This window comes from Carassius gibelio, chromosome A15 (genome assembly GCF_023724105.1).
Source record: "Carassius gibelio isolate Cgi1373 ecotype wild population from Czech Republic chromosome A15, carGib1.2-hapl.c, whole genome shotgun sequence".
Classification (NCBI taxonomy): Eukaryota; Metazoa; Chordata; class Actinopteri; order Cypriniformes; family Cyprinidae; genus Carassius; species Carassius gibelio.
In genome coordinates, this window is record NC_068385.1 from 24,158,936 (window position 1) to 24,171,607 (window position 12,672).

General features: G+C 41.9%; 1 protein-coding gene across 2 annotated transcripts in view; it reads left to right on the forward strand.

Annotated features, from left to right (window-relative positions):
• The window catches only part of LOC128028758 (neuronal PAS domain-containing protein 1-like), a 47,042-nt gene that overhangs the window by 32,391 nt on the left and 1,979 nt on the right, over window positions 1-12,672 (forward strand). For both annotated transcript variants that reach the window (XM_052616077.1, XM_052616078.1), the window contains exons 6-11: window positions 3,652-3,826; window positions 4,044-4,156; window positions 5,120-5,316; window positions 5,560-5,666; window positions 6,130-6,277; window positions 12,488-12,600. In XM_052616077.1, the coding sequence (XP_052472037.1) occupies window positions 3,652-3,826; window positions 4,044-4,156; window positions 5,120-5,316; window positions 5,560-5,666; window positions 6,130-6,277; window positions 12,488-12,600 (853 nt within the window). The remainder of the gene's footprint in view (window positions 1-3,651; window positions 3,827-4,043; window positions 4,157-5,119; window positions 5,317-5,559; window positions 5,667-6,129; window positions 6,278-12,487; window positions 12,601-12,672) is intronic.

Consider the following 12,672-nt stretch of genomic DNA (forward strand, 5'->3'; position numbering starts at 1 on the left):
TCTTGAGTACCTATAGAGTAGTACTGCATCCTTCATAACTCCAAAAAGTCTTTAGTTTTATTATATTCAAAAGAGAAAGATCTCTTAGTCTGTACCGATTTTTCCCGGAAAAACACGACCGGCTGGAGGCGTGACGTGTGGGCGGAGCTAAAGAATCATGAGCGCCAGTAGGCTTTTGCGTTGAGAGCGTTTGGAAGCTGTGACATTATCTTGAGGGAAAAACCATCATCCAAAACAAACCATGGCTAACAGTCAGATTCAGCTGTTTATTTATGATCCAGAATCAGATCCCGAGGCTGAAACTGAACGAAAGCAGCAGCAGCAACGACTCGCTCCGAGCGGGGCTCGAACCCGGGTCTCCGGCATGGGAGGGGACGCACTAACAAGGAGGCAGAGATATTTTAAGCAGTTTTACTCACCGCCTGCGGTTCCAACACACGACCGTGACCCTTTTTCGTTGGGATTGCATCATCCTTAAGAAATAAACGATGTGCAAATCCGTCGTCAAACGGGGCCTTGTTTGTAAAACAAGCATCTTCGAAATGCAGGGAACAAACACAAACACTTGCACAACTCCGTTGATGCTCTGTAAAAATAAACTCCATCCACTGGTCCCTTAATGCTGTTTTTTTTTGGTAATCTGTGCAGGGTTGTCTTGACCTGGCAACCAAAAACACACTTCTTTTGTGACATTTCGCGACGCTCTCGCTCTGATCAGTGAATGTCTGTGCTCTCAGTGCTCTGCTATACGGGAGCGCGCGCTCTTCCGGGAGAAGTGCCCTCAGGACCCATATAAGGAAATTCTGCTCCATCTAACGTCACACAGAGCCATACTCGAAAAAAACTTTCCGAAACTTGTGACAAACAGGAAGGAGTATTTTGGGAACAAGAGTACTCCTTCAAATGTACAACTTAATTTTTGAAACTTTGTCCATGTTTAGCATGGGAATCCAACTCTTTAACAGTGTAAAAAACTCAGTATGCATGAAATAGCATTTCAACCCCCCTTTAAGCAAGTTCTTGCCACAGTTCATCTGAATTGTGTCTGTCTCTGTTTTTTCAATTTCTTTATGCAATCCCAGACAGACTGGATGATTGTGAGATCAGATCTCTGTGTGAATGATCTGGATGCCATCAGGCTTTTTGTGCATTCAAAAATCTCACTGGATTATTACAATTAATTGCAAAAGGAATGTTTGGAAATGTAAACTGACACACTACAGCAAAAGATAGAAATAACTGGCTTAAAACCATTATTATTATTATAAAAAAAATTTTTTCAGTTTTTTTTTTTTTTTTAATATTTTTTACAAATTTTTACACAGTACTGTAAAAGGTGATCTAGTTTTAAAAGAGCAATATCTAGACCTTGAGAAGTCATATAAACAAAACTCCATGGACATATTTCTAATGAATAGACATTTTTCTAATTTAGCCAAACTATACAAATCCTTATCCTTATCCAGTAAATCATATACAACTGGAATGTATATTTATTGGCTGAGAAGAGTGGTAAGCTTAAAATGTATCTGTAAATTTTGATTGAAATTTACAGAAACTAGGTTTGTTGGGCATTCAGATATTGTAGTGAACAACAAAGTCAAAATGATGTAGAACCACTGGTTTAGAATGGACTTTCTTTTTGGTCCCACAGAAGAACCATACAGATTTGAATAATATGAGGTTAGACGACAGAACTTTAAGAATAAATATGAAGTGCAACGATTTGTAACATTAAGTCTATACATGGTTAGTTTGTTTTATGAAGCTCATGTGTTCTGAGTTTCTTCTTATACATTTTGTAAAATGCAGAAGGTAGAATATTCAGTCTAGGTCATGGTAGCTGTAATTAATGTTTTATGTGTAGCATTGCTTTCATCTCTTTCAGATGTTACTTCCCAAGTGTAAGGATTTAGGAATGTGTGTGTACACTTAAACATTACAAATGTAGGAATAGCTATAGATTAGCTTGTGTTTTTCAAGGTCTCTGATTGGCTTTAACTTTTATTTATGTCATGTTTCTTATGTGAATGTTACTCCGTATTGATCTGTGTGCATGTGTATACAGGTGCTGGTCATATAATTAGAGTATCATCAAAAAGTTGATATATTTCACTAATTCCATTCAAAAAGTGAAACTTGTATATTATATTCATTCATTACACACAGACTTATATATTTCAAATGTTTATTTCTTTTAATTTTGATGACTATAACTGACAACTAAGGAAAATCCCAAATTCATTATCTCAGAAAATTTGAGTATTAATTAAGACCAATACACAGAAAGGATTTTTAGAAATCTTGGCCAACTGAAAAGTATGAGCAGATACAGCACTCAATACTTAGTCTGGTCCTTTTGCTTGAATTACTGCAGCAATGCAGCGTGGCATGGAGTAGATCATTCTGTGGAACTGCTCAGGTGTTTTGAGAGCCCAGGTTGCCCTGATAGTGGCCTTCAGCTCTTCTGCATTGTTGGGTCTGGCATATCACATCTTCCTCTTCACAATGCCCCATAGATTTTCTATGGGTTTAAGGTCAGGTGAGTTTTTGCTGGCCAATTAAGAACAGGGAGACCATGGTCCTTGAACCAGGTACTGGTAGCTTTGGCACTGTGTACAGGTGCCAAGTCCTGTTGGAAAATGAAATCTGCATCTCCATAAAGTTGGTCAGCAGCAGGAAGCATGAAGTGCTCTAAAACTTCCTGGTATACAGCTGCGTTGACCTTGGACCTCAGAAAACACAGTGGACCAGCACCAGCAGATGACATGGCACCCCAGACCATCACTGACTGTGGAAACTTTACACTGGACCTCAAGCAACGTGGATCGTGTGCCTCTCCTCTCTTCCTCCAGACTCTGGGACCCTGATTTCCAAAGGAAATGCAAAATTTTCCAAAGGAGAGCATAACTTTGGACCACTCAGCAGCAGTCCAGTCCTTTTTGTCTTTCTGACGCTTCTGACACTGTCACTGAAATCCACTGTTCAAGAGTGGCTTGACACAAGGAATGCGACAGCTGAAACCCATGTCCTGCATACGTCTGTGTGTAGTGGTTCTTGAAGCTCTTACTCCAGCTGCAGTCCACTCTTCGTGAATCTCCCCCACATTTTTGAATGGGTTTTGTTTCACAATCCTCTCCAGGGTGCAGTTATCCCTATTGCTTGTAAACTTTTTTCTACCACATCTTTTCCTTCCCTTCACTTCTCTATTAATGTGCTTGGACACAGAGCTCTGTGAACTGCCACAGAGCCTCTTTTGCAATGACCTTTTGTGTCTCACCTTCCTTGTGCAAGGTGTCAATGGTGGTCTTTTGGACAACTGTTAAGTCAGCAGTCTTCACCATGATTGTGTAGCCTACTGAACTAGACTGAGAGACCATTTAAAGGCTTTGCAGGTGTTTTGAATTAATTAGCTGATTAGAGTGTGGCACCATATTTTCACAATATTCAAATCTTCTGAGATACTGAATTTGGGATTTTCCTTAGTTGTCAGATATAATCATCAACATTTAAAGAAATAAACAGTCTGTGTGTAATGAATGAATATACAAGTTTCACTTTTTTGAATGGATTTAGTGAAATAAATCAACTTTTTGATGATATTCTAATGATATAACCAGCACCTGTATATGTGTGTATCCGCATGTTTAGGTTGAGTTGACTGGCAGTAGCGTGTTCGATTACATCCACCCTGCGGATCATGTTGAGATGGCGGAGCGTCTTGGCATTAGGCCACACCTCCGGGCAGAGGCAGGATGTCAAACGTCCCACGAGAGCGTTTCAAGCTCCGCCTCCACATCCTCACTGGCCGGCACTCCAGAACCAGGTAACTCGCCTTCATTTAACTATTTAAGACAAAAAAAAGCATAAAGGCCCACCCCTGCAGATTTTGGAGCTAAAATCTGCAGGACATTGGCCCTCCAGAAGGAGGTTTGTACATGCCTGGTTTAGCTGTTTATTTTTGTTGACATATATCCATGGATAGTTAAATATTGTTTACAGGATGGATATCTTTGTGATGTGTGTGTTTTGTCTTCCTGTAGCACTATCTAGTCCCCGTTCTTCAGTCAGTGAGTTTTCAGAACGTGGTTTCTTTATCAGGATGAAATCCACCCTTACCAAGCGTGGCCTCCACATTAAATCCTCGGGCTATAAAGTGAGTCCTTCATGTGAGACAAACTGTCTCATGTGTTAAATTGTGACACAAATGTTAAGGATTTTCTTCTGTAGTCTTAAAGCATGTGTACACAAAGACAAATGTTCAGTATGAAAATTCTTTATGATTGAATAAATGTCTGTTAATTAAGAAAGCCCATTTCCGCCAGTGATAAAAAAAAAAAGTCATAATAAAGTCATAATTACCATTTATTTTGTATTCAGTGGCAGAAACAAACTTCCATAGTTAATTGTGGAATCCTGTTTCTGCCACCGATTAAAAAATAAAAAAGGGAAATGCAACTTTTTATCTTACAGATCTGACATCTCGTAATTGTGCGATACAAAGCCGCAATTCTGAGAAATAAAGTCAGAATAGTGTGATATAAACTCACAAATCTGAGAACATAACAGACCACCCCCCGCCCAAAAAAAATTGTCAGAATTGTGAGTTTTTATCCACATTTGTGACTGTATATCTTGCTATTTCTGATGTTATAACTTGCAATTGTGAGTTTATATCTCATAATTCAATAAATAAATAAAAAACTGAATTGTGAGATAAAAAGTCGCAATAATCTTTTATTTTTTATACAGTGGCAGAAATGGGCTTCCATGCATCAGTTATCAGTAAATGCATCAGTTTAGACCAGCACAAAGAGTTTCATACCATCAATGTGTCAGAATTTTTCTTTTTTTACTAAGAGGTGTTTTAATGTATTTTTTATTGAATTGTAAATAATGTTAGCCAACAATTAAGACATTGCAATTCTCACCCAGTGCAACTTTCTTTGCATCAGTGTATAAGTGGCATTTTATTATCACAGTTGAGGTAAAATACAGGTATAAAGTACAGGGCTCATGGAACGTGGTTGGTAACCGCTGGACTAGCATATTAGCATTTACCCATTTTTTATGATTTAACGATTTCATAAACTGAACTGCTCGTTTGATTTCTTATCAGGTAATTCATGTGACAGGTCGGATTCGGTGTCGGCCAGCTCTGGTGCCAGGTTCCTCTCGCGGCTTGCATCGACCAATGGGATTGGTCGCTCTGGCTCACACACTTCCACCTTCCACACTCAATGAGGTGCGCATGGAAAGTCAAATGTTTGTCTTCAGAGTCAACATGGACCTGCAGGTCACCTACTGTGAGAACAGGTAACCCCCAGCATGCCATTCACTTCTACCTTTGCCCTAATGTTTGCCCTTTATTGGTGTAAATGATAATGTGTGCCAAATATGTGTTGTCACATCAACACTATGTCTCAAGCCTGTGGAATAGAATTACATTACATGGTTGAAAGTATGTTTGAAAATTTTGATAATTTACATGCACTCCAAATTACAACTCATTTGGTTGCCAGTGTCATAAACAGTGTTACTTTTATGTGGATTTTGTAGGATTTCAGAGTATATGGACCTTAGCCCAGCTGAGGTGGTTGGACGTACCTGCTACCACTTCATCCACGCAGAAGACTTGGACACCATCAGGCAGAGCCATGAAGACTGTTAGTCTGTTAGGATTTGTGATCTACTTGCAACCCCATCTATAAAAAAGCTTATTAGACATCTATCTAGAGGTTCTACATTAAGTAACATCATATTCATGTATTTTTATTTATTTATTAGTAAACATTTCCTGTCACATTAATGGATTTTATTTTGTCATTTTGACCAACAGCAAGCTATTAGCTGCTATAGATTGTAGGATGATAAGGAAATATGAAGAGCTTCAGTGAGGGTTGCAGATAATAAAGGAATAGCACATCATTTTTCATCATTAAAGAGCAGCTGTATCTGTTGTTAATTTAATAACCTGAAGCTGCTGTATACATGTTGACAACAGCACCCCCTAGCCAAATAAACTCCACATCTCTTTTTTTAGCCATCTCATGTGTTGTTTTTGCATTTTAAAATGTGATATTTAATTAGACTCCTTAATTAACAATATATTTTATCATTCTCTCTTAGTGCTGCGGAAAGGGCAGGTTGTGACCGGGTACTATCGATGGCTGCAGAGGAGAGGAGGCTATCTGTGGATTCAGTCCTGTGCCACTGTGTCCATTAACCACAAAGCGCCCCATGAGCGTAACATCATCTGGGTCAACTATGTGCTCAGGTCAGTTTCTTAGTAGTCTCAACCTGTGGGACACAAAAGTGGAAACACTTTGGGAATGTCGAAGTCGTTATCAGATTGGTTGAATTCTACAGGATTTCCGCAAGACGTGTGTGCTGCGTTCTTTGACATTCAACAAAGATGCCAAACCCCCTCACCAAAGAAAAAATCCATCCTGTTTACAACTATGACGAACAGCGTTTATCAGGATCAACTAAACGCTGGATTTTCAGAAAGTATGTGAAATATTTACAGTTCGCGGCATAGAATCTTTAAAATACATCCGGGAGTTTTACACACTGGTACTGTATGTTATTGTGGCGACATTTCCACGCTGCGAAATATAATAACGAATGAAACAAACTGTGAATGGTTGTTGGACATGTTGGTCAAATGGCCTCATGGGTGGGCCTTGGCCAATGAAAGCTGCCACTAGACTAGCTTCTTAGTGACCTTGTGTGTTTGTGTTTTTGAGTGTTTCCACAGAGGCCCTTATAAGTGCTCTTTCTCTCCATCTGTCTACTGTAATCTTCATCACAAAAGTGCACACATTCAAAGAAGTCAGACAAAAAACAAGAAAAATTTGGCTGAATTTCAATGATAATTGGACTTGTGATATATAATCACATCGAATGGATGTCAAAATTTTCTGGCTGAATGGTGTTTTAGCTAATTAGCTTTGTAATTACGATAGCTAATTAACTTCTATAGTACCCTGCTGGAGTCAAGTTCATGTTCAGAAGGGCTTTTCTAGTGGATGTGTGTGTTTGGAAACGGTATCTCAAGCAAGTACCTCTCTTACTGTGCTGTTAATCTCTGTGAGGTGGAAACTCTGTAGTGGTGTTCCAAAATCTAGTGAACTGTGTTGCTGCTTGCTGGTAAGGTACCTTCCTGTGACTGATTTGGAATGTTTTACACAGTCAGCAAAGGTAATTTACTGACTCCAGGAGTATTGCAGTTCTGCTGCGCAGCACATGAGAAATTCTGTTTACAGTTGATCCTAATGGTGTTTCCCTTTAGCACATGTTGTTAAGAAAATGACACAATTCTCCAAAAAGCATAAAATACATAGCATACACAAATTTTGGGGACAAAAAAGTCCACTCTAAATATGTCAGAACTTTATCTAGAAAAATTACTGTTATTGTCTGATTGCATGATTGGAAAAACAGTTTTCCTGTTTGAGACTGTGAACCTGCTTTGACACAATCAGTATTGTTTAAAGTGCTTCTGATGAGTGGGACAGGGAGAGAGCATTGGGATGGAGCGAGGTCAGTGGAGTAATTGAAATTAGTGACACCTGCACCACTCCCTGGTCTCGTGTCCGACAGAGGAGCTCCAGAAGGATAAAAGGAGGAGTAACGATAGTGATGGACGAGAGAGGACCAGGCCTGGATTTTATTTTGTGTTTTGGTTCTGTTTGTACACGACATTTGTCCGCGAGGGGCTGTCGCACTGCTATGTGTTTATTTTGTTATTAAAGTTTTATCTGAATGTTCGCTGGTTCCTGTCTCCTCCTTCCCGTACTACGAACTGTGTTACACTGGTGCCGAAACCCAGAAGGAAGGAGGGACATGCTCTCAGAGAGCCCTCGCTTTTGAGGGGGATCGCAGTGCTGTGGAGATTGTGCAGCAGAAAGGCGTGGAGACTGCGAGTGGCTGCCTGAGGCAGTGGTGCTGGAATGATGGAAGACGAGGTGGACGAGGCTGTTCAGAGAGCTCGCTGCCACGCTCCTGGGTCTAGGAGTCAGCCCCATTCGCCAGGAGGCCTGAGCCTGCTGCCGTCCACCATGATTGGGGAGGAGCAGGGAACGGGGGACTTGCTGCCTGCTGCCCATTAGCAGGAGTAGCCATCGCCGTCCGCCGGGAAGCGGAGGAGCATCGGGCTATCCAGAGGTGTCCAGTACCATCGCATGGCACTGTGAGTGAGAGCCTCTCAGCTGGTTGAGGACCAAGCGGCAGTGTGTTTGGGAACCAGAATGAGAATTTTTTTCTCCCTCTCTCGTATCTGTCTCTCCTCATCCTTCTGTCTCATTTTCTCTTGCCTCGTCTGTCTGTCCATACCCCAGGTACGCAGCCGCCATGATCGGCTCCCCTAGAGGGGGGAGTAGAGTGCAGTGTCGGGAGTACCCCCGGCCTGCAAGGGGGGATAGGGGTATTTGATGGTTGGGAGGCAGGTGGAGTAGCTCGTTCTCGAGTCTAGTTCTCGAAATTAACTTTTCCAAGACAATCTAATTTGAGATGCACTTGTAATGCTACAGCTGTAAACTGAAAGCTTCTGTTCTGCTCCATATTGATGTGCTGCAGAGTGCAACACAGTGCAAAAGGAATCAGAGTTCACTGACCACATGAAGTGACCTAGAGAGGTGCTTTCAGTGAGAGCGCTTTGGGTGTATAGCCTGGTTTAACCTTGTCATGTCCACATGATCACCAAGGTGCGTGTGGCAAAAATGACATGAATACTGAGGAAACTGACTGACAGAGTCAAGTCAAGTCAAGTCTGCTTTATTGTCAATTATTCCACACGTATAGTACATACTTACAGTTTGAAGAGACTGATCCATAATCGATATCAAATATAAAATATAAGATACAACTATACCAGTGGTTTTTAACCTGTGGTATAGCAGGTGGGCCGCCAATTACTATTAAAATAATAATAATATTTTTAATATATGTAAAAATGTCTAAGTCATAACATAATAACATCATTTAATATATATATAAATAACAAAAATGTAAAAAGCTTATTCAGTTTGATAAAAGTGACAAGAGCAGTTATTTTATTTAAACTGACTGAAGAGGTGGTAGAATGACGTCAGTTCCATGCTGAATGAGGTAGTAAGCAGACCAATGCTGCACAAAGTGACTGGTGCATCCCATCGTATGCTAGTGGGGGTGGGGGTGGAAGGACCTGGGTATGTGGGATCTGGCGGGGCGATCATAGTTCTGTGGTGCCTGGGGCAGAAGAGAGAAGGGGGGCAAGTTCAGGAGCGAGTTCAGCTTCCTGACTGCCTAATGGATGAAGCTGTCCACCATACTACACAGAGATGCAGCTAGTCAGGATGGTCTTGATGGTTGCTCTGTAGAAGGTGCACATGATGGGGGGTGGGGCTCTGGCTCTTCTCAGTTTGCGGAGGAAATAGAGACGCTGCTGTGATTTCTTGGCCAGTTCTGCAGTGTTGTCAGTCCAGGAGAGGTCCTCTGTGATGTGTACACCCAGGAACTTCAACTTGGTCACTCACAGTCATGCTGGATGCTAGGAACATGCTGAATGTGAACATGCTGAATGTGAATTCCTTTGTCTTCTCCATGTTCAGAAAGAGATTGTTGTCACTGCACCCGGCCAGGCGGCTCACCTTGTCCTTTAGTTTGTCTCATCGTTTTTGCCAATGAGACCCACCACAGTCGTGTCATCCACAAAATTAATGAAGAGGCTGGAGTTGTGTGAAGGTGTGCAGACGTGGGCCAGTAGAGTGAAGAAGAGGGGGCTCAGCACACATCCTTGGGGGGCCCCAGTGTTCAGTGTGATGGTGCTGAATGTGTTACTGCCGACCCGTACTGCCTGAGGTCTTCCATCCAGAAAGTCCAACAGCCAGTTGCACAGCGAAGTGCTGAGCCCCAGCTGGACCAGTTTGTAACTGAGCTGTTGAGGGATGATTGTGTTGAATGCTGAACTGAAGTCTATGAACAGCATTCTGGCGTATGAGTCCTTTTTGTCTAGATGTGTGAGTGCTGAGTGTACGGCAGTTGTGATGGCATCATCAGTTTAGCGGTTGGACCGGTATGCAAACTGAAAGGGGTCTAGGGAGGTGGGGAGGGCAGACTTGATGTGGTGCATGACTAGCCGTTCAAAGCACTTCATGAGGATGGGAGTAAGTGCAACAGGACGGTAGTCATTGAAGCAAGATGGAGATGGCTTCTTCGGGACTGGAATGATGGTGGTAGCTTAAAAACATGTGGGAACAACAGCCCAAGTGAGATGTTGAAAATATCTCTCAGTACATGCCCAGGGATGTTGTCAGGACCTGGAGCTTTGCGTGCATTGATCCTGCTGAAGGATCCGTAATGGTCTGTATCCCCTGCCACGGGCTCCAAGTGTCTCTGCTGTCACTGAATTGATGGGCTATCCTCCTGGAGTACTGTCTCTTAGACTCTCTGATGCCATGGGACAGGTTGGCCCTGGCTGTTCTCAGGCCCACCTCATCTCCAGCTCTGAAGGCAGCGTTCCGCATCTTCAGGAGTCTGTAGACCTCCCCTGTCATCCACAGCTTCTGGTTAGCCCAGACAGTCTCTGTGTGACTGTTACATCATCAATACACTTGTTGATGTAGGCAGTGACAGTTTCAGAGTACTCTTGGAGGTCTGTGGTGTTATTATATGTGACAGCCTGCTTAAACATATTTCAGTCAGTTGTGTCAAAGCAGTCCTGAAGAGCCTCCGACGACCCTTCCGGCCACACTTGAATCTGTTTTTAAACTGGTTTGGCGACTTTAATAAGCAAGGATTTGGTTTTCATGTGACATAAAAGTAAAGTAAAAGATAGTTTCTTAAACCAGAGCATATGAATATGCTGGTTAACTTGGCAAAAAAAGTTTTTCATTTTCAAAAGCCTGTTGACTTTGCTATTTACCTGATTTTATGCTACAGGGGCTTTTAATTATTATTTTGTTTTTCACAGTGTTTGCTAAACTTTGGACAGCAGTGGCTAAGTGGTTCATGTAGGTTGTCTACAAACCGGAAGGTTGGTGGTCCAATCCCCGGCTCCACTTGACCAAGTGTCGAGGTGTCCTACAGCAAGACACCTAACCCCAGATGCTCCAGATGAGCTGGAAGGTGCCTTGCATGGCTGACACCACTGCTGTCGGTGTATGAATAAGTTGTGTCAATGGGTGAATGTGAGGCAATTTGTAAAGCACTTTAGATGCCCATAGGTCTGTTGAAAGTGCTATATAAATGCAGTCCATTTATCATAAACTTTATGTAATTTTTTAGTCTATATCAAGTGCCAACCTTCCGGTCTCTCTCTTAAAACCAACATAGAAGAGACTTAAACTGCAGGCTGGCTATAAAAGGTTGTCAATCCCATAGACCTACCATGTTAAAATGTTCAACTTTACAGCAGGAAGCAGAAAAAATATTTTTACAGTCTGGTTCAAGAAGGGGTTTTATGCTATATAGCTAATTTTGCCCTTCATGACAACTGTGGGGGGGGGGGTGATATTTTTTCTGCATAATAAAAAAAAATCTGCATAATTAAGGGTGTGGCCTCTTGAGTGACAGGTGGATTGCCACTGTTGATACCACCGTCGAGCTATGTGGGCGTCGTTTCAGCATCCAGCTACACCCATGCCCCGCCTCTTTGCCCATTTTCAATTATCCGAGAGTGACACGCGGTGACGCGCTGCCAAGATGGCAATGGCCTGCTCTGCCCACTTTAGGCTTCAAAAATGCTCTTCAGAAACTTACGGTTGACATCATGGACACTATGTCCATGTTTTTATACAGTCTATGGTCTATATACAATACATCATGTGGTGTATGCCATGCCTCGTCTTACTTATTTTTGTAAATAAACATTTTATAAGCTAGTTTGGTATTGTACGGTGGTATTGATACAGACTTGCATCCCAAAGGTTGCGTTTTTGAGTCTCCGTACTGGTGGGAAATGTAGATGGGGGAGTGAATGAACAGTGCTCTCTTCCATCCTCATTACTCATAGCCGAGGTGCCCTTGAGCAAGGCGAATCTCCAACTGCTCCCCGAGTGCCAAAGCAAAAAATGCTGCCCACTGCTCTGGGTGTGTGTGTGTGTGTTCACTATCCACCACTGTGTGTTCAACTGGATGGGATAAATGCAGAGTATAGGACACCATACTTGGCCACATGTCATGTCTTTAAGAACAATAACTAATCTTTCAAGCATTCATTTTCTAAGTCTTAAGCACAACAGACAATTATCTTTTATTGTAAAATGTAACGCCAAGACTGCAAATTGAACCACCTTTTTGTCTTATACCAAATCACTACATTTATTTTATAATAAGTGATTTCACCATAGACATAAACTTGGAGAAGTAGTTACGGTTAGAATGTTCTTCTATGAATGCAATTCTGTTTCTTAACCTCTAGAGTGCCAAAATTTACATAGTGTTGCTTTAAATATGTAAATCTCCCTGAGGTGAAGTTCTCACACTCTTTTATCTGTATTTTCAGTCGCCCAGAGCTGGCAGACATGCCTCTGGACTTATTACAACTCCCAGAGAGCCTAAGGGCAGAGCGGCTTCAAACAAGCTCCTCCCCACACAAGACCTCTCCAAAGGCACAAGGTATGCTTTTAGCCCCACATACCCACCATACACACACTTGGAAGTATGTTACTCAACAACCCAAATCAGCAC